The sequence below is a fragment of the Oncorhynchus masou genome, unplaced genomic scaffold (genome assembly GCF_036934945.1).
Source record: "Oncorhynchus masou masou isolate Uvic2021 unplaced genomic scaffold, UVic_Omas_1.1 unplaced_scaffold_554, whole genome shotgun sequence".
Taxonomy (NCBI): domain Eukaryota; kingdom Metazoa; phylum Chordata; class Actinopteri; order Salmoniformes; family Salmonidae; genus Oncorhynchus; species Oncorhynchus masou.
Genome location: NW_027011956.1, coordinates 158,211 through 182,500, shown reverse-complemented (window position 1 = coordinate 182,500; position 24,290 = coordinate 158,211). Strand labels below are relative to the sequence as shown.

Below are 24,290 nucleotides of genomic sequence, written 5' to 3'. Positions count from 1 at the left end.
TCACACATCTTGGCTTCTTCATAGCATCTTTTAGTAATGTGCTGCCAGACAATTCTCGTCCTGTTTTTCCCTCCTAACGAGTTGGTCCACCACAACAGCATTGTTCAACCTCTAACTGTATTCTCCTAATAGTCACACATCTTGGCTTCTTCATAGCATCTTTTTTTTGGTCGCTTGTCAAATGGAACCCTAATCCCTCTATGGTGCACTACTAGGACACTGGTTAAAAGTATTGTACGATACTGTGCATTAGGACAGTATTCACACCCCTGGACCTTTTCCACATTTTGTTACGTTACAGCCTTTTGATGAAATGGATTAAATTGTTGTTTTTTTTCTTCATTAATCTACACACAATACCCCGTAATGACATCACGATACCCCGTAATGACATCACGATACCCCGTAATGACATCACGACACCCCGTAATGACATCACGACACCCCGTAATGACATCACGACACCCCGTAATGACATCACGACACCCCGTAATGACATCACGACACCCCGTAATGACATCACGACACCCCGTAATGACATCACGACACCCCGTAATGACATCACGACACCCCGTAATGACATCACGACACCCCGTAATGACGTCGCGACACCCCGTAATGACATCACGACACCCCGTAATGACAAAGCAATTTTCATAAGTATTCAGACCCTTTTACTCAGTACTTTGTTGAAGTGACTTTGGCAGTGATTACAGCTTTGAGTCTTCTTGGGGTATGACACTACAAACTTGGCACACCTGTATTTGGGGAGTTTCTCCCGTGACTCTCTGGAGATCCTGTCAAACTCTGTCAGGTTGGATGGGGAGCGTCGCTGCACAGCTATCTTCAGGTCTCTCCAGAGATGTTTGATCGGATTCAAATCCGGGCTCTGGCTGGGCCACTCAAGGACATTCAGAGACTTGTCCCGAAGCCACTCCTATGTTGTCTTGGCTGTGTGCTTAGGGTCGTTGTCCTGTTGGAAGGTGAACCTTCGCCCCCAGTCTGAGGTCCTGATCTCTCTGGAGCAGGTTTTCATCGAGGATTTATCCGTACTTTGCTCTGTTCATATTTCCCTCAATCCTGACTAGACTACTAGTTCCTGCCGCTGAAAAACATCCCCACAGCATGATGCTGCCACCACCATGCTTCACCGTAGGGATGGTGCCAGGTTTCCTCCAGATGTGAAGCTTGGCATTCAGTCCAAAGACTTCAATCTTGGTTTCATCAGATCAGAGAATCTTGTTTTTTTGTGGTCTGAGAGTCTTTAGGTGCCTTTTGGCAAACTCCAAGAGGGCTGTCATGTGCCTTTTACTGAGGAGTGGCTTCCGTCTGGCCACTACCATAAAGGCCTGATTGGTGGAGTGCTGCAGAGATGGTTGTCCTTCTAGAAGGTTCTCCCATCTCCACAGAGGAACTTTGGAGCTCTGTCAGAGTGACTATCGGGGTCTTGGTCACCTCCCTGTCCAAGGCCCTTCTTCCCAGACTGCTCAGTTTGGCCGGGCAGCCAGCTCTCGGAAGAGTCTTGGTAATTCCAAACTTCTTCCATTTAAGAATAATGGAGGCCACTGTGTTCTTGGGCACCTTCAATGCTGCAGAAATGTTTTGGTACCCTTCCCCAGAACCGTGCCTCGACACAATCCTGTCTCTGAGCGCTAAGGACAATTCCTTCGACCTCATGGCTTGGTTTTTGCTCTGACATGCACTGTCAGCTGTAGGACCTTTATATAGACAGGTGTGTGCCTTTTCCAAATCATGTCCAATCAATAGAAGTTGTAGAAACATCTCAAGGATGATCAATGGAAACAGGATGCACCTGAGCTCAATTTCGAATCTGAATACTTATGTAAATAAGGTATTTTTTGTTTTTTTGTTTTTGTGTCTTCGTCATTAATGGGTAGATTGATGAGGAACGCATTTAATTTAATCCGTTTTAGAATAAGAGTAACGTAACAATGTGTATAAAGGGGAAGGTGTCTGAATACTCCCTGAATGTACTGTATGTGGAATAGGATCCCATTTGGAACACGCCTCTAGGTGATGTGCTATTAGCCAGTTGTAGTGTTGTTTTACCTCACACTCGGTTGTCTCCCCTCCTCCTCTCACCAACTCAGAATAGCATTTCCTTCGACCATCATCTGAGAAAGTAGCAGCTCGTCACGTCCTGGTGTGAACGGCTGGCATCCCAAATGGCACCCCTATTCACTATGTCGTGCACTACTTTTGACCAGGCCCTATAGAGGTAGTGGTCCGGGGAAGTAGTGCACTATAATATAGGGGAAAGGGTGCCATTTTGGACACCGTAATGTTAGGTAAGAGTGTGGGTGTAGGTGTCCCTTCAACGCTAATCCCCTCCCTGGAGAGATATCTATAGGCTGAAGGCGTCCGCGGGCTACTGGTCCACACTGGGGATTCTTCAATGAAGTGTTTGTTGTCATTCAATGAGCGAGAAAGAGAGAGAGAGAGAGATGACTCATGTTCTTTTCATGCACATTTCTTTCATTGAGAAATACTCCACCGATCTTAGATGTGAAGTTACAACTAAGAACTCCTTGGCACAAAAAAAAACTTCAATTTATGACATCTCAAATTAAATCTGGCTACGGCGTCTCGAGATGGACAAACAGTACTGTTGCCGCTTTTTTTTCTCGTTATTCAAGCAAAGGTTTTTTTTAAGGGAGTTATGTGAGCACACTCGTTGGGTTCAGCTGAGTTCAGCGAGGCTCCAGATGGAAGGAAGCATGCTGACGCCTTTAGGCTGCGTCTTGATAGCCTGAAGACTATTTACCCCCCCCCCCCCCACCCCCCTATATAAATATATATGGGTTAGGCTACGTCTTGATAGCCTGAAGACTATTTAAACCCCCCCCATATAAATATATATGGGTTAGGCTACGTCTTGATAGCCTGAAGACATTTACATTTAAGTCATTTAGCAGACGCTCTTATCCAGAGCGACTTACAAATTGAAGACTATTTAATCCCCCCCCCCCATATAAATATCTATGGGTTAGGCTACGTCTTGATAGTCTAAAGATTATTTAACCCCCCCCCCCCCCCCCTATATAAATATCTATGGGTTAGGCTACGTCTTGATAGTCTAAAGATTATTTAACCCCCCCCCCCCCCTATATAAATATCTATGGGTTAGGCTACGTCTTGATAGTCTAAAGATTATTTAACCCCCCCCCCCCCCCTATATAAATATCTATGGGTTAGGCTACGTCTTGATAGTCTAAAGACTATTTAAACCCCCCCCCCCCCCCCATATAAATATATATGGGTTAGGCCACGTCTTGATAGCCTGAAGACTATTTAAACCCCCCCCCATATAAATATATATGGGTTAGGCTACGTCTTGATAGTCTGAAGACTATTTAAACCCCCCTATATAAATATCTATGGGTTAGGCTACGTCTTGATAGTCTGAAGACTATTTAACCCCCCCCCCTCCATATAAATATCTATGGGTTAGGCTACGTCTTGATAGCCTGAAGACTATTTAATCCCCCCATATAAATATATATGGGTTAGGCTACGTCTTGATAGTCTGAAGACTATTTAAACCCCCCCCCCATATAAATATCTATGGGTTAGGCTGCGTCTTGATAGCCTGAAGACTATTTAACCCCCCCCCCCCTATATAAATATCTATGGGTTAGGCTACGTCTTGATAGCCTGAAGACTATTTAAACCCCCCCCCCCCCCCATATAAATATCTATGGGTTAGGCTACGTCTTGATAGTGTAAAGACTATTAAAACCCCCCCCATATAAATATCTACGGGTTAGGCTACGTCTTGATAGCCTGAAGACTATTTAATCCCCCCCCCATATAAATATATATGGGTTAGGCTACGTCTTGATAGTCTAAAGACTATTTAAACCCCCCCCCCCCCATATAAATATCTATGGGTTAGGCTACGTCTTGATAGTCTGAAGACTATTTAAACCCCCCCATATAAATATCTATGGGTTAGGCTGCATCTTGATAGCCTGAAAACTTTTTAATCCCCCCTATATAAATATCTATGGGTTAGGCTACGTCTTGATAGCCTGAAGACTATTTAAACCCCCCCCCCCCCCCATATAAATATCTACGGGTTAGGCTACGTCTTGATAGCCTGAAGACCATTTAACCCCCCCCCCCCACCATATAAATATATATGGGTTAGGCTACGTCTTGATAGTCTGAAGACTATTTAAACCCCCCTATATAAATATCTATGGGTTAGGCTACGTCTTGATAGTCTGAAGACTATTTAACCCCCCTCCATATAAATATCTATGGGTTAGGCTACGTCTTGATAGCCTGAAGACTATTTAATCCCCCCCCCATATAAATATATATGGGTTAGGCTACGATCTTGATAGTCTGAAGACTATTTAAACCCCCCCCCATATAAATATCTATGGGTTAGGCTGCGTCTTGATAGCCTGAAGACTATTTAATCCCCCCTATATAAATATCTATGGGTTAGGCTACGTCTTGATAGCCTGAAGACTATTTAAACCCCCCCCCCCCATATAAATATCTATGGGTTAGGCTACGTCTTGATAGTGTAAAGACTATTGCCCCCCCCCCATATAAATATCTACGGGTTAGGCTACGTCTTGATAGCCTGAAGACTATTTAATCCCCCCATATAAATATCTATGGGTTAGGCTACGTCTTGATAGTCTAAAGACTATTTAAACCCCCCCCCTATATAAATATCTATGGGTTAGGCTACGTCTTGATAGTCTAAAGACTATTTAATCCCCCCTATATAAATATCTATGGGTTAGGCTACGTCTTGATAGTCTAAAGACTATTTAATCCCCCCTATATAAATATCTATGGGTTAGGCTACGTCTTGATAGTCTAAAGACTATTTAATCCCCCCTATATAAATATCTATGGGTTAGGCTACGTCTTAATAGTCTAAAGACTATTTAATCCCCCCCCTATATAAATATCTATGGGTTAGGCTACGTCTTGATAGTCTAAAGACTATTTAATCCCCCCTATATAAATATCTATGGGTTAGGCTACGTCTTGATAGTCTAAAGACTATTTAATCCCCCCTATATAAATATCTATGGGTTAGGCTACGTCTTGATAGTCTAAAGACTATTTAACCCCCCCCCCTATATAAATATCTATGGGTTAGGCTACGTCTTGATAGCCTGAAGACTATTTAATCCCCCCTATATAAATATCTATGGGTTAGGCTACGTCTTGATAGCCTGAAGACTATTTAATCCCCCCCCCCATATAAATATCTATGGGTTAGGCTACGTCTTGATAGTCTAAAGACTATTTAATCCCCCCTATATAAATATCTATGGGTTAGGCTACGTCTTGACAGTCTAAAGACTATTTAATCCCCCCTATATAAATATCTATGGGTTAGGCTACGTCTTGATAGTCTAAAGACTATTTAATCCCCCCTATATAAATATCTATGGGTTAGGCTACGTCTTGATAGTCTAAAGACTATTTAATCCCCCCTATATAAATATCTATGGGTTAGGCTACGTCTTGATAGTCTAAAGACTATTTAATCCCCCCCCTATATAAATATCTATGGGTTAGGCTACGTCTTGATAGTCTAAAGACTATTTAACCCCCCCCCCCCCCCCCCCCTATATAAATATCTATGGGTTAGGCTACGTCTTGATAGTCTAAGACTGTCTGAACTGAACCTGAAAGAATCAGACAGGTGAAAAGGTATTTTACACTCAGAGATCCAGAGTATGCCATAGTAGATACACCCCGTAAGGCTCCACTCTGGAAACTCCGGTTCCGGAGGACCATGAACATTCCATTCTGGAACTCTTGGTGATGTAATAAAGAAGAGATGGAGTTCTATCCACAGATTCAGTTCCAATTCTTTCCATGTTCCGCATTCCCCAATTAATAGGAATTCAAATTCTCTAGAACAAGGATTCTAACCATCTCTGAACCCTCATGCCCTTGTGAAATAGTTCATAACCCCTGTACTTGACCTCAGCCCTCCTTAACTAGGTCTGGTTCACCTTATGACCTTACAAGACTGTATGATATGGGCTATATAACATAAGTTTTAAGGTAGACCTTCACTGACCCAGACAATACCCTCTGTTAGGTAGTGTTTGGTTTAAGCTCTTCCATTCACCCTCTGTAGTGGACAGATTGAGACACCTCATATTCTAGGTGGACAGTATTCTTCCCATGGTCCAGACACAGTGCCTTCAGAAGATATTCACAGCCCTCGACTCGATCCATATGTTATCACATCCTGGATTTAAAATGGATGACCTTTATATGTTATCACTGATTTATACACAATACATGTTCTATCCTGAATACAAAAGCCTTATGTTTGGGGCAAATCCAGTCCAACACATCTCTGAGTACCACTCTTCGTATTTTCAAGCGTAGTGGTGGCTGCATCATGCTATGGGTATGCTTGTCATCGGCAAAGACTAGGAAGTTAAGGATAAAAAATAAACAGAATGGAGGTAAGCACAGGCAAAATCCTAGAGGAAAACCTGGTTTAGTCTGTTTTCCACACGACACTGGGAGATTACTTCACCTTTCAGCAGGACAATAACCTAAAACACAAGGCCAAATATACACTGGAGATGTTTACCAAGACGACATTGACTGTTCCTGAGTGGCCGAGTTACAGTTTTGACTTAAATCTGCTTGAACATCTATGGCAAGACTTGAAAATAGCTGTCGAGCAACGATCAACAACCAACTGGACAGAGCTTGAAGAATTTTAGAAAGAATAATGTACAATGTTTGTACGATCCAGGTGTGCGAAACTCTGAGAGACTCACCCAGAAAGACTCCCAACAGTCTCTATCGCCTGCTCCCAGGTCAATGCCAAAGGTGATTCCAACAGGTATTGACTCAGGAGGTTGAATACTTATCTAATCAGTACATATATTAGTGTGTTGTTTTCCATTTAAAAAAAAAAAATGCAAGTTAGAATTTTTCTTCCACTTTGAAGTTTTCTGTAAAGTTCTCTGAGATGGCTGGGGTTTCTGTAGGTTCTCTGAGATGGCTGGGGTGTCTGTAGGTTCTCTGAGATGGCTGGTGTTTCTGTAGGTTCTCTGAGATGGCTGGTGTTTCTGTAGGTTCTCTGAGATGGCTGGGGTGTCTGTAGGTTCTCTGAGATGGCTGGGGTTTCTGTAGGTTCTCTGAGATGGCTGGGGTTTCTGTAGGTTCTCTGAGATGGCTGGGGTTTCTGTAGGTTCTCTGAGATGGCTGGGGTTTCTGTAGGTTCTCTGAGATGGCTGGGGTTTCTGTAAGTTCTCTGAGATGGCTTGGGTTTCTGTAAGTCCTCTGCTTGGGTTTCTGTAAGTCCTCTGCTTGGGTTTCTGTAAGTTCTCTGCTTGGGTTTCTGTAAGTTCTCTGCTTGGGTTTCTGTATGTAACAGCCACTGCCAAATGCCTGACTGCGTTTATACAGAAATAATTAATTAACTATAATCCACCTGCTGCATCCAAACACCCTCATACAAACTCTCATTTCAGTTTGATGTTCTCAAACTAAAGAGAGAGTGTGTGTGCAACCTGCCCTCCTTATTGAATGGATTTAGGGCAAACACCCTGAGCATTTAAACATGTATATTTGACCTTTATTTACCTAGGAAAGTCAGTTAAGAACAAATTCTTATTTACAATGACTACATAGGAACAGTGGGTTAACTGCCTTGTTCAGGGGCAGAACGGCAGATATTTACTTTGTCAGCTCGGGGATTCGATTGAGCAACCTTTCAGTTTCTAGCCCAACGCTCTAACCACTAGGCTACCCTGCCTCTAACCACTAGGCTACCCTGCCTCTAACCACTAGGCTACCCTGCCTCTAACCACTAGGCTACCCTGCCTCTGACCACTAGTCTACCCTGCATCTGACCACTAGGCTACCCTGCCTCTAACCACTAGGCTACCCTGCCTCTAACCACTAGGCTACCCTGCCTCTGACCACTAGGCTACCCTGCCTCTGACCACTAGGCTACCCTGCCTCTAACCACTAGGCTACCCTGTCTCTGACCACCAGGTTACCCTGCCTCTAACCACTAGGCTACCCTGCCTCTAACCACTAGGCTACCCTGCCTCTAACCACTAGGCTACCCTGCCTCTAACCACCAGGCTACCCTGCCTCTGACCACTAGGCTACCCTGCCTCTGACCACTAGGCTACCCTGCCTCTAACCACTAGGCTACCCTGCCTCTAACCACTAGGCTACCCTGCCTCTAACCACTAGGCTACCCTGCCTCTAACCACTAGGCTACCCTGCCTCTAACCACTAGCCTACCCTGCCTCTAACCACTAGGCTACCCTGTCTCTGACCACCAGGTTACCCTGCCTCTGGCCACTAGGCTACCCTGCCTCTGGCCACTAGGCTACCCTGCCTCTGACCACTAGGCTACCCTGCCTCTGACCACTAGGCTCCCCTGCCTCTGACCACTAGGCTACCCTGCCTCTGACCACTAGGCTCCCCTGCCTCTGACCACTAGCATACCCTGCCGCCCCACTGCATGTTCAGTTCGACTCTCTTCCTGTCTCGAGTCATAATCACTCTCCTCTAGTCACGTTCATACATCCTTCAATCAGCTTATAGAAAGACCATGATGTTTGTGACAACAGTGTCTGTTTTGGTTCTTTTGTTCTCTCTGTCACTCATGGCCCATTGTCGCCCTCTAGTGGAGGGAGGCCACATTACAGCCCCGCCTCAGTCCTCTCCACAATCCTGTTGCTTATCAAATCACATGTTATTGGTCACATATTTAGCAGATGTTATTGGTCACATATTTAACAGATGTTATTGGTCACATATTTAATAGATGTTATTGGTCACATATTTAACAGATGTTATTGGTCACATATTTAATAGATGTTATTGGTCACATATTTAACAGATGTTATTGGTCACATATTTAATAGATGTTATTGGTCACGTATTTAATAGATGTTATTGGTCACATATTTAACAGATGTTAATGGTCACATATTTAATAGATGTTATTGGTCACATATTTAATAGATGTTATTGGTCACATATTTAATAGATGTTATTGGTCACATATTTAATAGATGTTATTGGTCACATATTTAATAGATGTTATTGGTCACATATTTAATAGATGTTATTGGTCACATACACATATTTAATAGATGTAATTGGTCACATACACATATTTAATAGATGTTGTTGGTCACATACACATATTTAATAGATGTAATTGGTCACATACACATATTTAATAGATGTTGTTGGTCACATACACATATTTAATAGATGTTATTGGTCACATATTTAACAGATGTTATTGGTCACATACACATATTTAATAGATGTAATTGGTCACATACACATATTTAATAGATGTTATTGGTCACATATTTAATAGATGTAATTGGTCACATACACATATTTAATAGATGTTATTGGTCACATATTTAACAGATGTTATTGGTCACATACACATATTTAATAGATGTAATTGGTCACATACACATATTTAATAGATGTTATTGGTCACATATTTAACAGATGTTATTGGTCACATATTTAATAGATGTTATTGGTCACATACACATATTTAATAGATGTAATTGGTCACATACACATATTTAATAGATGTTATTGGTCACATATTTAATAGATGTTATTGGTCACATATTTAATAGATGTTATTGGTCACATATTTAATAGATGTTATTGGTCACATATTTAATAGATGTTATTGGTCACATATTTAATAGATGTTATTGGTCACATACACATATTTAATAGATGTTATTGGTCACATATTTAATAGATGTTATTGGTCACATATTTAATAGATGTTATTGGTCACATATTTAATAGATGTAATTGGTCACATATTTAATAGATGTTATTGGTCACATATTTAATAGATGTTATTGGTCACATATTTAATAGATGTTATTGGTCACATATTTAATAGATGTAATTGGTCACATATTTAATAGATGTTATTGGTCACATATTTAATAGATGTTATTGGTCACATATTTAATAGATGTTATTGGTCACATATTTAATAGATGTTATTGGTCACATACACATATTTAATAGATGTTATTGGTCACATACACATATTTAATAGATGTAATTGGTCACATACACATATTTAATAGATGTTGTTGGTCACATATTTAACAGATGGTATTGGCCCATACACATATTTAATAGATATTGTTGTTCACATATTTAACATATGTTATTGGTCACATACACACATTTAACAGATGTTGTTGGTCACATATTTAACAGATGTTGTTGTTCACATATTTAACAGATGTTATTGGTCACATATTTAACAGATGTTATTGGTCACATACACCTATTTAGTAGATGTTATTGCTGCTTAGGAGCTAGAAGCACATCTGCCCTAGTGGTCTCCCGAGTGTCGCAGTGGTCTGTAGTGAGGCCTCACTACAGACACTCTGGTTCGATTCCAGGTTGTATCGTAACCGGCTGTGATTGGGAGTCCCATAGGGCGGCGCACAATTGTCCCAGCATCGTCCGGGTTTGGCCGGTGTAGGCCGTCGTTGTAAATATGAATTTGGTTAGAATATTTGTAAAAATGCCCCACATCAGCTTCTATCTCAAGGTCATCAGACTGTTAAATAGCCATCACTCGCCGGCTTCCACCCAGTTAGGTAACCCTGCACATTAGAGGCTGCTGCCCCATTTATATAGACTTGAAATCAGTGGCCACTCTAATAATGGAACACTGGTCACTTTAATAATGGAACACTGGTCACCTTAATAATGGAACACTGGTCACCTTAATAATGGAACACTGGTCACCTTAATAATGGAACACTGGTCACCTTAATAATGGAACACTGGTCACTTTAATAATGGAACACTGGTCACTTTAATAATGGAACACTGGTCACTTTAATAATGGAACACTGGTCACTTTAATAATGGAACACTGGTCACTTTAATAATATATCCTGGTCCCAGCTCTGTCGTCTGTCTCCTGTAGCCTGGTCCCAGGTCTGTCGTCTCCTCCTATAGCCTGGTCCCAGGTCTGTCGTCTCCTTCTATAGCCTGGTCCCGGGTCTGTCGTCTCCTTCTATAGCCTGGTCCCGGCTCTGTCGTCTCCTTCTATAGCCTGGTCCCGGGTCTGTCGTCTCCTCCTATAGCCTGGTCCCAGCTCTGTCGTCTCCTCCTATAGCCTGGTCCCAGCTCTGTCGTCTCCTCCTATAGCCTGGTCCCAGCTCTGTCGTCTCCTCCTATAGCCTGGTCCCGGGTCTGTCGTCTCCTTCTATAGCCTGGTCCCAGCTCTGTCGTCTCCTCCTATAGCCTGGTCCCAGCTCTGTCGTCTGTCTCCTATAGCCTGGTCCCAGCTCTGTCGTCTGTCTCCTATAGCCTGGTCCCGGGTCTGTCGTCTCCTCCTATAGCCTGGTCCCAGCTCTGTCGTCTCCTTCTATAGCCTGGTCCCGGGTCTGTCGTCTCCTCCTATAGCCTGGTCCCAGGTCTGTCGTCTCCTCCTATAGCCTGGTCCCAGCTCTGTCGTCTCCTCCTATAGCCTGGTCCCAGCTCTGTCGTCTCTCTCCTATAGCCTGGTCCCAGGTCTGTCGTCTCCTTCTATAGCCTGGTCCCAGCTCTGTCGTCTCCTCCTATAGCCTGGTCCCAACTCTGTCGTCTCCTTCTATAGCCTGGTCCCAGGTCTGTCGTCTCCTTCTATAGCCTGGTCCCAGCTCTGTCGTCTGTCTCCTATAGCCTGGTCCCAGGTCTGTCGTCTCCTTCTATAGCCTGGTCCCAGCTCTGTCGTCTCCTCCTATAGCCTGGTCCCAGCTCTGTCGTCTGTCTCCTATAGCCTGGTCCCAGGTCTGTCGTCTCCTTCTATAGCCTGGTCCCAGCTCTGTCGTCTCCTCCTATAGCCTGGTCCCAACTCTGTCGTCTCCTTCTATAGCCTGGTCCCAGGTCTGTCGTCTCCGCCTATAGCCTGGTCCCAGGTCTGTCGTCTCCTCCTATAGCCTGGTCCCAGGTCTGTCGTCTCCTCCTATAGCCTGGTCCCAGCTCTGTCGTCTCCTCCTATAGCCTGGTCCCAGCTCTGTCGTCTCCTCCTATAGCCTGGTCCCAGCTCTGTCGTCTCCTCCTATAGCCTGGTCCCAGCTCTGTCGTCTGTCTCCTATAGCCTGGTCCCAGCTCTGTCGTCTCCTCCTATAGCCTGGTCCCGGGTCTGTCGTCTCCTCCTATAGCCTGGTCCCGGGTCTGTCATCTGTCTCCTATAGCCTGGTCCCGGGTCTGTCGTCTCCTCCTATAGCCTGGTCCCGGGTCTGGTCTCCTTCTATAGCCTGGTCCCGGGTCTGTCGTCTCCTCCTATAGCCTGGTCCCGGGTCTGTCGTCTCCTTCTATAGCCTGGTCCCGGGTCTGTCGTCTCCTCCTATAGCCTGGTCCCGGGTCTGTCGTCTCCTCCTATAGCCTGGTCCCGGGTCTGTCGTCTGTCTCCTATAGCCTGGTCCCGGGTCTGTCGTCTCCTCCTATAGCCTGGTCCCGGGTCTGTCGTCTCCTCCTATAGCCTGGTCCCGGGTCTGTCGTCTCCTCCTATAGCCTGGTCCCGGGTCTGTCGTCTCCTCCTATAGCCTGGTCCCGGGTCTGTCGTCTCCTCCTATAGCCTGGTCCCGGGTCTGTCGTCTCCTCCTATAGCCTGGTCCCGGGTCTGTCGTCTCCTCCTATAGCCTGGTCCCGGGTCTGTCGTCTCCTCCTATAGCCTGGTCCCGGGTCTGTCGTCTCCTCCTATAGCCTGGTCCCGGGTCTGTCGTCTGTCTCCTATAGCCTGGTCCCGGGTCTGTCGTCTGTCTCCTATAGCCTGGTCCCGGGTCTGTCGTCTGTCTCCTATAGCCTGGTCCCGGGTCTGTCGTCTCTCCTATAGCCTGGTCCCGGGTCTGTCGTCTGTCTCCTATAGCCTGGTCCCGGGTCTGTCGTCTCCTCTATAGCCTGGTCCCGGGTCTGTCGTCTCCTCCTATAGGCCTGGTCCCGGGTCTGTCGCCTCCTCCTATAGCCTGGTCCCGGGTCTGTCGTCTCCTCCTATAGCCTGGTCCCGGGTCTGTTGTCTCCTCCTATAGCCTGGTCCCGGGTCTGTCGTCTCCTCCTATAGCCTGGTCCCAGGTCTGTCGTCTCCTCCTATAGCCTGGTCCCGGGTCTGTCGTCTGTCTCCTATAGCCTGGTCCCGGGTCTGTCGTCTGTCTCCTATAGCCTGGTCCCGGGTCTGTCGTCTCCTCCTATAGCCTGGTCCCGGGTCTGTCGTCTGTCTCCTATAGCCTGGTCCCGGGTCTGTCTCCTCCTATAGCCTGGTCCCGGGTCTGTCGTCTCCTATAGCCTGGTCCCGGGTCTGTCGTCTCCTCCTATAGCCTGGTCCCGGGTCTGGGTCTCCTATAGCCTGGTCCCGGGTCTGTCGTCTGTCTCCTATAGCCTGGTCCCGGGTCTGTCGTCTCCTTCTATAGCCTGGTCCCGGGTCTGTCGTCTCCTCCTATAGCCTGGTCCCGGGTCTGTCGTCTGTCTCCTATAGCCTGGTCCCAGGTCTGTCGTCTCCTTCTATACCCTGGTCCCAGGTCTGTGGTCTCCTTCTATAGCCTGGTCCCGGGTCTGTCGTCTGTCTCCTATAGCCTGGTCCCGGGTCTGTCGTCTCCTCCTATAGCCTGGTCCCGGGTCTGTCGTCTCCTTCTATAGCCTGGTCCCGGGTCTGTTGTCTCCTCCTATAGCCTGGTCCCGGGTCTGTCGTCTGTCTCCTATAGCCTGGTCCCAGGTCTGTCGTCTCCTCCTATAGCCTGGTCCCAGGTCTGTGGTCTCCTTCTATAGCCTGGTCCCGGGTCTGTCGTCTGTCTCCTATAGCCTGGTCCCGGGTCTGTCGTCTCCTCCTATAGCCTGGTCCCGGGTCTGTCGTCTCCTTCTATAGCCTGGTCCCGGGTCTGTTGTCTCCTCCTATAGCCTGGTCCCGGGTCTGTCGTCTGTCTCCTATAGCCTGGTCCCAGGTCTGTCGTCTCCTCCTATAGCCTGGTCCCGGGTCTGTCGTCTGTCTCCTATAGCCTGGTCCCGGGTCTGTCGTCTGTCTCCTATAGCCTGGTCCCGGGTCTGTCGTCTCCTCCTATAGCCTGGTCCCGGGTCTGTCGTCTCCTTCTATAGCCTGGTCCCAGGTCTGTCGTCTCCTCCTATAGCCTGGTCCCGGGTCTGTCGTCTGTCTCCTATAGCCTGGTCCCGGGTCTGTCGTCTCCGCCTATAGCCTGGTCCCGGGTCTGTCGTCTCCTCCTATAGCCTGGTCCCAGGTCTGTCGTCTCCTCCTATAGCCTGGTCCCAGCTCTGTCGTCTCCTCCTATAGCCTGGTCCCAGCTCTGTCGTCTCTCTCCTATAGCCTGGTCCCAGGTCTGTCGTCTCCTTCTATAGCCTGGTCCCAGCTCTGTCGTCTCCTCCTATAGCCTGGTCCCAACTCTGTCGTCTCCTTCTATAGCCTGGTCCCAGGTCTGTCGTCTCCTTCTATAGCCTGGTCCCAGCTCTGTCGTCTGTCTCCTATAGCCTGGTCCCAGGTCTGTCGTCTCCTTCTATAGCCTGGTCCCAGCTCTGTCGTCTCCTCCTATAGCCTGGTCCCAGCTCTGTCGTCTGTCTCCTATAGCCTGGTCCCAGGTCTGTCGTCTCCTTCTATAGCCTGGTCCCAGCTCTGTCGTCTCCTCCTATAGCCTGGTCCCAACTCTGTCGTCTCCTTCTATAGCCTGGTCCCAGGTCTGTCGTCTCCGCCTATAGCCTGGTCCCAGGTCTGTCGTCTCCTCCTATAGCCTGGTCCCAGGTCTGTCGTCTCCTCCTATAGCCTGGTCCCAGCTCTGTCGTCTCCTCCTATAGCCTGGTCCCAGCTCTGTCGTCTCCTCCTATAGCCTGGTCCCAGGTCTGTCGTCTCCTCCTATAGCCTGGTCCCAGCTCTGTCGTCTGTCTCCTATAGCCTGGTCCCAGCTCTGTCGTCTCCTCCTATAGCCTGGTCCCGGGTCTGTCGTCTCCTCCTATAGCCTGGTCCCGGGTCTGTCATCTGTCTCCTATAGCCTGGTCCCGGGTCTGTCGTCTCCTCCTATAGCCTGGTCCCGGGTCTGTCGTCTCCTTCTATAGCCTGGTCCCGGGTCTGTCGTCTCCTCCTATAGCCTGGTCCCGGGTCTGTCGTCTCCTTCTATAGCCTGGTCCCGGGTCTGTCGTCTCCTCCTATAGCCTGGTCCCGGGTCTGTCGTCTCCTCCTATAGCCTGGTCCCGGGTCTGTCGTCTGTCTCCTATAGCCTGGTCCCGGGTCTGTCGTCTCCTCCTATAGCCTGGTCCCGGGTCTGTCGTCTCCTCCTATAGCCTGGTCCCGGGTCTGTCGTCTCCTCCTATAGCCTGGTCCCGGGTCTGTCGTCTCCTCCTATAGCCTGGTCCCGGGTCTGTCGTCTCCTCCTATAGCCTGGTCCCGGGTCTGTCGTCTCCTCCTATAGCCTGGTCCCGGGTCTGTCGTCTCCTCCTATAGCCTGGTCCCGGGTCTGTCGTCTCCTCCTATAGCCTGGTCCCGGGTCTGTCGTCTCCTCCTATAGCCTGGTCCCGGGTCTGTCGTCTGTCTCCTATAGCCTGGTCCCGGGTCTGTCGTCTCCTTCTATAGCCTGGTCCCAGGTCTGTGGTCTCCTTCTATAGCCTGGTCCCGGGTCTGTCGTCTCCTCCTATAGCCTGGTCCCGGGTCTGTCGTCTCCTCCTATAGCCTGGTCCCGGGTCTGTCGTCTCCTCCTATAGCCTGGTCCCGGGTCTGTCGTCTCCTCCTATAGCCTGGTCCCGGGTCTGTCGTCTCCTCCTATAGCCTGGTCCCGGGTCTGTCGTCTCCTCCTATAGCCTGGTCCCGGGTCTGTCGTCTCCTCCTATAGCCTGGTCCCGGGTCTGTCGTCTGTCTCCTATAGCCTGGTCCCAGGTCTGTCGTTCCTTCTATAGCCTGGTCCCAGGTCTGTGGTCTCCTTCTATAGCCTGGTCCCGGGTCTGTCGTCTGTCTCCTATAGCCTGGTCCCGGGTCTGTCGTCTCCTCCTATAGCCTGGTCCCGGGTCTGTCGTCTCCTCCTATAGCCTGGTCCCGGGTCTGTCGTCTGTCTCCTATAGCCTGGTCCCGGGTCTGTCGTCTGTCTCCTATAGCCTGGTCCCGGGTCTGTCGTCTGTCTCCTATAGCCTGGTCCCGGGTCTGTCGTCTCCTCCTATAGCCTGGTCCCGGGTCTGTCGTCTGTCTCCTATAGCCTGGTCCCAGGTCTGTCGTCTCCTTCTATAGCCTGGTCCCGGGTCTGTCGTCTCCTCCTATAGGCTGGTCCCGGGTCTGTCGTCTCCTCCTATAGCCTGGTCCCGGGTCTGTCGTCTCCTTCTATAGCCTGGTCCCGGGTCTGTCGTCTCCTCCTATAGCCTGGTCCCGGGTCTGTCGTCTGTCTCCTATAGCCTGGTCCCAGGTCTGTCGTCTCCTCCTATAGCCTGGTCCCGGGTCTGTCGTCTGTCTCCTATAGCCTGGTCCCGGGTCTGTCGTCTGTCTCCTATAGCCTGGTCCCGGGTCTGTCGTCTCCTCCTATAGCCTGGTCCCGGGTCTGTCGTCTCCTTCTATAGCCTGGTCCCGGGTCTGTCGTCTCCTCCTATAGCCTGGTCCCGGGTCTGTCGTCTGTCTCCTATAGCCTGGTCCCGGGTCTGTCGTCTGTCTCCTATAGCCTGGTCCCGGGTCTGTCGTCTCCTTCTATAGCCTGGTCCCGGGTCTGTCGTCTCCTCCTATAGCCTGGTCCCGGGTCTGTCGTCTGTCTCCTATAGCCTGGTCCCAGGTCTGTCGTCTCCTTCTATAGCCTGGTCCCAGGTCTGTGGTCTCCTTCTATAGCCTGGTCCCGGGTCTGTCGTCTGTCTCCTATAGCCTGGTCCCGGGTCTGTCGTCTCCTCCTATAGCCTGGTCCCGGGTCTGTCGTCTCCTTCTATAGCCTGGTCCCGGGTCTGTTGTCTCCTCCTATAGCCTGGTCCCGGGTCTGTCGTCTGTCTCCTATAGCCTGGTCCCAGGTCTGTCGTCTCCTCCTATAGCCTGGTCCCAGGTCTGTGGTCTCCTTCTATAGCCTGGTCCCGGGTCTGTCGTCTGTCTCCTATAGCCTGGTCCCGGGTCTGTCGTCTCCTCCTATAGCCTGGTCCCAGCTCTGTCGTCTCCTTCTATAGCCTGGTCCCGGGTCTGTCGTCTCCTCCTATAGCCTGGTCCCGGGTCTGTCGTCTGTCTCCTATAGCCTGGTCCCGGGTCTGTCGTCTGTCTCCTATAGCCTGGTCCCGGGTCTGTCGTCTCCTTCTATAGCCTGGTCCCAGGTCTGTCGTCACCTCCTATAGCCTGGTCCCGGGTCTGTCGTCTCCTCCTATAGCCTGGTCCCAGCTCTGTCGTCTCCTCCTATAGCCTGGTCCCAGCTCTGTCGTCTCCTTCTATAGCCTGGTCCCAGCTCTGTCGTCTCCTTCTATAGCCTGGTCCCAGGTCTGACGTCTGTCTCCTATAGCCTGGTCCCAGCTCTGTCGTCTCCTCCTATAGCCTGGTCCCAGCTCTGTCGTCTCCTTCTATAGCCTGGTCCCAGGTCTGACGTCTGTCTCCTATAGCCTGGTCCCAGCTCTGTCGTCTCCTCCTATAGCCTGGTCCCGGGTCTGTCGTCTCCTCCTATAGCCTGGTCCCGGGACTGTCGTCTCCTTCTATAGCCTGGCCCCAGGTCTGTCGTCTCCTTCTATAGCCTGGTCCCAGGTCAGTTTGTGCTCCATTACAAGGTGTGCCAAGGAGTTGCCCTTATAGGACAAACAGGCTGGCGCTCATATCAGACTCCAGAGAATTTCTCTCTGAACATTCTGGAATGTTACACCTTGCCAAATAATGAGCTCCATCTCATTAATATTCCAGTCTATAGAATATGAATGTCCTCATCATTTGAGTCCTTAACCAGCACAGTGGTGAGACACTGAGTGGTGCTGTCTGGTAATGTGGATGTTATTGATCACTGTTGGTGCTGGCTGGCTGGCTGGCTGGCTGGCTCTATAACCTGGATGTTTGTAGACTATAGACTGTAATATCTGAGGGATGTCCCTCCCTCCGTCCCTCCCTCAATCCCTCCTTGTGTTGTGTTCAACCTCTTAAATCAAGAAATCAACCAAGTCCCCTTTTTCTAATGTGTAATGTCACGATCTATGGCTACTGTACTAACTACTCTGTCTCTCTGCCCTCTCTGTCGTCTCCAGGCTCTCTCTCGTGTCACCCCCAGTGGCCTCCAGTCAGCAGCCCCTCGATGAGTCCCTCTGTCCCCATCACCACCACCACCATCACCCTGGAGGGTTTAACCATGCACGGCCCTAACCATACAACACACACACCAACACACACACCAACACCTGGAGGACGCTTACTGAAACAACCAGTCAACCCATCAGATGCCTGGACTCTTACACAATCAACCAATCAAAAGGCAGGACAAGGACCTCGTCATCCGCTAGCAACTCCATCCATCCAACCAGCCAATCAAAACACACAGACTGATGCTCTGCCTCTTTAACATCAACGGATCTCTGCTAAGTAACAAGCTCCATGCTGTTGTAACAGGGTGGACGAGACACACACACACACACACACACACACACACACACACACACACACACACACACACACACACACACACACACACGACTCAGAGAGCGTTCAGCCGTGCTCATCGGGGATAGAGGAGGAGAAACAAGAGAGGGGGGAAGGAGGGATTGTGTTGCCCCTGGCACACCCAGAACAGTCACTGCCCCCCCCCCCCCCACCCCTCTGCTTTCGTGAACCCCAGCGAGGACACTGACATGGGGAACACAGACCTGCTTAACGCCCCTTACACACCTCCTCCTCCATCACTTCTCTCCCTCTCTCCTCCTCCATCACTTCTCTCCCTCTCTCTCTCCTCCATCACTTCCCTCCCTCTCTCCTCCATCACTTCTCTCCCTCTCTCCTCCTCCATCACTTCTCTCCCTCTCTCTCCTACTCCATCACTTCTCTCCCTCTCTCTTCTACTCCATCACTTCTCTCCCTCTCTCTCCTACTCCATCACTTCTCTCCCTCTCTCTCCTACTCCATCACTTCTCTCCCTCTCTCCTCCTCCATCACTTCTCTCCCTCTCTCTCCTACTCCATCACTTCTCTCCCTCTCTCTCCTACTCCATCACTTCTCTCCCTCTCTCTCCTACTCCATCACTTCTCTCCCTCTCTCTTCTACTCCATCACTTCTCTCCCTCTCTCTTCTACTCCATCACTTCTCTCCCTCTCTCTCCTACTCCATCACTTATCTCCCTCTCTCCTACTCCATCACTTATCTCTCTCCTACTCCATCACTTATCTCTCTCCTACTCCATCACTTATCTCTCTCCTACTCCATCACTTATCTCTCTCCTACTCCATCACTTATCTCTCTCCTACTCCATCACTTATCTCTCTCCTACTCCATCACTTATCTCTCTCCTACTCCATCACTTCTCTCTCTCCTACTCCATCACTTCTCTCTCTCCTACTCCATCACTTCTCTCTCTCCTACTCCATCACTTCTCTCTCTCCTACTCCATCACTTCTCTCTCTCCTACTCCATCACTTCTCTCTCTCCTACTCCATCACTTATCTCTCTCCTACTCCATCACTTATCTCTCTCTCCTACTCCATCACTTCTCTCTCTCCTACTCCATCACTTCTCTCCCTCTGTCCTCCTCCATGCTGAACCAGATGCTCCTCCCAGCCAGACAGTTCTCCTCCAGAGTTGCTGTCCTAATAAAACCATCAGCTTGTTTCTCTTTCCTGTTGTCTTTTACTTTATTTACTTGACTTTTCCTCTGTTTGTGTTTTAGGTGAAGTAGATTAAAAGTTGTTTGTACAGGCAGTGTTCTGTTCTGACTCCACTGACTGTGTGTTGCTGTTTTTATACGGTTGCCAATATCAACTGACTCATGCCAATCATAAATTGTGTCTAAGTGAAAAGTCAAGTGTGTTTTCTGTTTTAAAGAGGGAGACGATGGAAGTAATATTGAATGAATAAGCCCTAATTGAAACTCTGAAGGTCATGTGAGTGAGGTCTGTTTGTGCAGCGGGAGATGGCCTGGGTTCCATTTTGTGTCCTCAAAGACTCTCTTAATCCCCACAATGCAATGCCTAGAATGAGAGTACTATTCTCCAACTGGACAGCGGGTTTGTAGAAATGTAACAATTTCCGGAGGGAAGACGTTTAACGCGTCCCAAACATCACCCTGCTCCCTATGGGCTCTGGTCCATTTTATTGGTCACATACACGTGTTCAGCCGATGTGGGTGGAGCTACATGCTTGTGGACTGAATAGGGAATAGGGTGCTGTTTGAGACGTGTCCCTCTCTGTTGTTTTTAAAGGGGACTGGGAGAAAGCAAATCCTCTACTGTTCTGAAGGTGATTGTGTGTGTGTGTATGACAGTTGGTTGTCCATAGGGATGGGATGGGGGGGGGGGTGCTGATGTCTTCTCTGCTAGTCGGTCTGTTTCTCCATCACCTCGTCTCTCTTCAGCCTCCTCTTCCTCTTCTGCTGTTGGTGTTCTGGGGCTGAAAGCTGTGAATCACCCACTCTCATGTAGCAGTTACTTTTGTTGTTGAACTTGTTGGTCAGTTAAATGTGTGTGTGTTGGGGGGGGGGGGGGTCTGCTTTAAAACACCTATTTCAACCTATGCTTTCAATCCACCACAATCTCAAACTTTAATTTTTTACTTTATCAATCAATATTTTAAAATGTTTTTAACGTAATGTGATAATTGCCAAAGGGCAAAGTCGGGTCTGGTGAATGTTCAGGGGACTATCGACCAATGCTACGTCTCCCCTCTCTCTTCTGCTTGTCCTATTGGTTAGTTCAGGAAGAGGGCCAACCCACTGGTCACATCATTCAGTGTAGTACTGCCTCAGGGTGCTGTAGGCCTTTTCTGTAGTCTGGGTTAAAGAGGGGTTTAGTGGTCGCCTGTTCCTGGATCAGTTTGTGCTGTCTTGTCAACTTTATCACTCAGTGCATTATAATGAGTGACAAGGAGTTGGCAAGAGAGTCCAACCAGATCTGGGACCAGACTAGTTTAGTGCGTCTGTCTTCTGTTGTCATGTATATAGGATGTACCTAGTACTCGACGGTGAAATATCATGTCTGCATTAGGAGCTGGTAGCAGTTCCAGGATCAGATGTATCGTTTTCCTCCTAATGGTTCAGGTTAGGAGTTAGTTGGATCCTGATCCTAGATCTGAGGTTAGGATTCAGTTCTACGTCCAGCTCTGTATTAGCCACTGTGTGTAGTATGATGATGAAGGTAGTGTATGGGAGGGGGGTTGAATGCTTCACTCCATTGTAGTTTTGGGTAAGTTAGTTTTAAACCCTCGAACCGACCGGCTGGTGGTCTCAAAAAAAAAAGAACCTCCCACCTCATTCTCTTCAGTGTGGGATTGTGGGTAATGACGATAAAGGTACACTTGTGTTAAGTACAGTTCTTTACGTGGGATCTCGTTTCTATCTGGGTACGTCATGTCTTTCCTTCTCTCTCTTTTTATTTCCTTCTTGTTTTGTGTTTGCATATCTACGTGGGGACGGACTCCGGAAACCTTGCGTTGGTTCCCACAATGCATCACTCACTGAGTCATGGGAAGTCTTGTCGTCAGTTTTGCTCATCATTTGTAATGCCACTGTATTTGTGTATTTTAAAATTGTGTAAATAAATGAATAAGTCCTTGTACACTTGTGTCACTACAGTTTTCATTGATGAGCATGTGGCTTCAGCAGTCAAACTGTTTTATAACGTTGTTAGACTGTTTTATAACGTTAGACTGTTTTATAACGTTGTTAGATTAGACTGTTTTATAACGTTAGTCTCTGTTTTATAACGTTGTTAGACTGTTTTATAACGTTGTTAGACTGTTTTATAATGTTGTTAGTCTCTGTTTTATAACGTTAGTCTCTGTTTTATAACGTTGTTAGACTGTTTTATAGCGTTGTTAGACTGTTTTATAACGTTGTTAGACTGTTTTATAACGTTGTTAGACTGTTTTATAACGTTAGTCTCTGTTTTATAACGTTACTCTGTTTTATAACGTTGTTAGACTGTTTTATAACGTTGTTAGACTGTTTTATAACGTTGTTAGACTGTTTTATAGCGTTGTTAGACTGTTTTATAGCGTTGTTAGACTGTTTTATAACGTTAGTCTCTGTTTTATAACGTTAGTCTCTGTTTTATAACGTTGTTAGACTCTGTTTTATAACGTTACTCTGTTTTATAATGTTACTCTGTTTTATAACGTTACTCTGTTTTATAACGTTGTTAGACTGTTTTATAACGTTGTTAGTCTCTGTTTTATAATGTTACTCTGTTTTATAACGTTACTCTGTTTTATAACGTTGTTAGACTGTTTTATAACGTTAGACTGTTTTATAACGTTACTCTGTTTTATAACGTTGTTAGACTGTTTTATAACGTTACTCTGTTTTATAATGTTACTCTGTTTTATAACGTTGTTAGTCTCTGTTTTATAACGTTACTCTGTTTTATAACGTTGTTAGACTGTTTTATAACGTTGTTAGTCTCTGTTTTATAATGTTACTCTGTTTTATAACGTTACTGTTTTATAACGTTGTTAGACTGTTTTATAACGTTGTTAGTCTCTGTTTTATAACGTTGTTAGTCTCTGTTTTATAACGTTAGACTCTGTTTTATAACGTTAGACTCTGTTTTGTAGCGTTGCTAGAAGTTAGTGTAGACTTCAAGCTGAACAGAAGTTGGTGTGAACATAGTATGGACAATCTGTACCACTGTAGTCCCCCACTAAGTGGCGCTGTGGGACAACAGGCCCCTTCCCCATTAACCCACTGCTGTAACAGGACAGTTAAACAAGTCTATATTAATCATGTCGGCATCGGAGAGCGAGATCGCCGAGACCCGTGTCAGCGGGGGCCCTCATGCAGGGCTCTGTGTTGTTTTTTGGTCGTAGCGTGAAGCATAAACCCTGAGTTGGTCTGGTAGAGGGGCATCGTTGGGCAGACCACGGCCGGGTCTTCCTTTTAGGATCTGTAAGGGACTGTGAGCCCTGTCACATGCGGTGGTAGGCGGAGCCTGTGGAACATAGGATTCCACCTTGTCTGATGGCTCTGAGGAGGTCGTAGCAGGACTTGTTGTTTCTGTCCTCAGCCGGAGCCTCTGGGTTGGCTGCGATTAGCTCTGTGTGTGGTAGCCCTGTCCTTTAGTTTGAGCTCCAACCTCTGTGTTAATCCTGGGCTTTTGATTGGGGGAAGCGGCAAACCTTCACTGTGGGGACAACTTTGGCGATGCATTTCCTAAATGAAGCCGGTGACTGAGGTCAGCGCGAGCAAAGCTGTCTTGTAGCATCGTCTCGTTAGTCACTTGTTACCACAGACACAACGTCATAAACCCTGTCTATTCCTAGAATGTATCTTCTTCAAGAGATTGTAAAACCTAACTGCCTAGCCACACTGCTAACCTTTTTCCTAACCCTAACCTTAAATGAATACTAGAAACTAGTGATAACCCATAGCCTCCGATACGAAGGACAATTTCTCAACGGAACACGCTACGGGTACTTCCTGTTTGAGCTTCTGCTTGTGGACAGGAAGCAGTAGTATAGAGTCGTGATCTGATTTGCCGTAAAGGAGACGTGTTGATTGAAGTTGGGTATTTATTTATTTTTTTAATTCCGGAGGGAATAAGTTGGGAATTCAGAATCCTCCTACCAGGATTTCTGGGAAAACAGGGAATGTTATTAAAAGTACCTGGAATGTTGCAAACATAATCTTCACCCAGGTGAGGTCATAGCCTGCAATTCAGCCCACATTATGGCCCCGTCCCAACCGTCTACAGACGCGTCCTCTGCTTCGTCGACACACAGATCTGAACCTATAGGACGGCGGCGCGAGGAATAATTATCCCTGATGCTTATGAACAACTTGCTTCCACAGCTCAACCGCTTACAGGTCAGTGCAGAATGAAATCTCGTCTGATTGGACGAGTTCACGAAGGTCCCTCCCTGTTTCGACCCCGTTTGTTTTCCTGATTGGTTCCTGATGAGTACGCCCCAGGTTCACCCAGATGTTCACATATAACACAGGCCCATAGAGGCCTGTGTCAGTCCATCGATGCATTTAAATACAGGAAGTGTATTATTTGCCTTTTGAAGACATTGACAAACAGTACACACACGCTTTTGAACACAATACACACGTAGATCATAGAGCGGGTAGGACTGTGTAGACCTTCGTGATACATGTCGTAGTACCACAGCATAGAAA

At 47.6% G+C, this 24,290-nt stretch overlaps 1 protein-coding gene across 1 annotated transcript in view; it reads left to right on the top strand.

Annotated features, from left to right (window-relative positions):
- The window catches only part of LOC135536082 (casein kinase I-like), a 62,597-nt gene extending 40,868 nt beyond the window's left edge, over positions 1-21,729 (top strand). The window contains exon 8 of the mRNA XM_064962468.1: positions 18,223-21,729. Within this exon, the coding sequence (XP_064818540.1) occupies positions 18,223-18,273 (51 nt within the window). The 3' untranslated portion in view covers positions 18,274-21,729. The remainder of the gene's footprint in view (positions 1-18,222) is intronic.
- Positions 21,730-24,290: the final 2,561 nt, after the last annotated feature.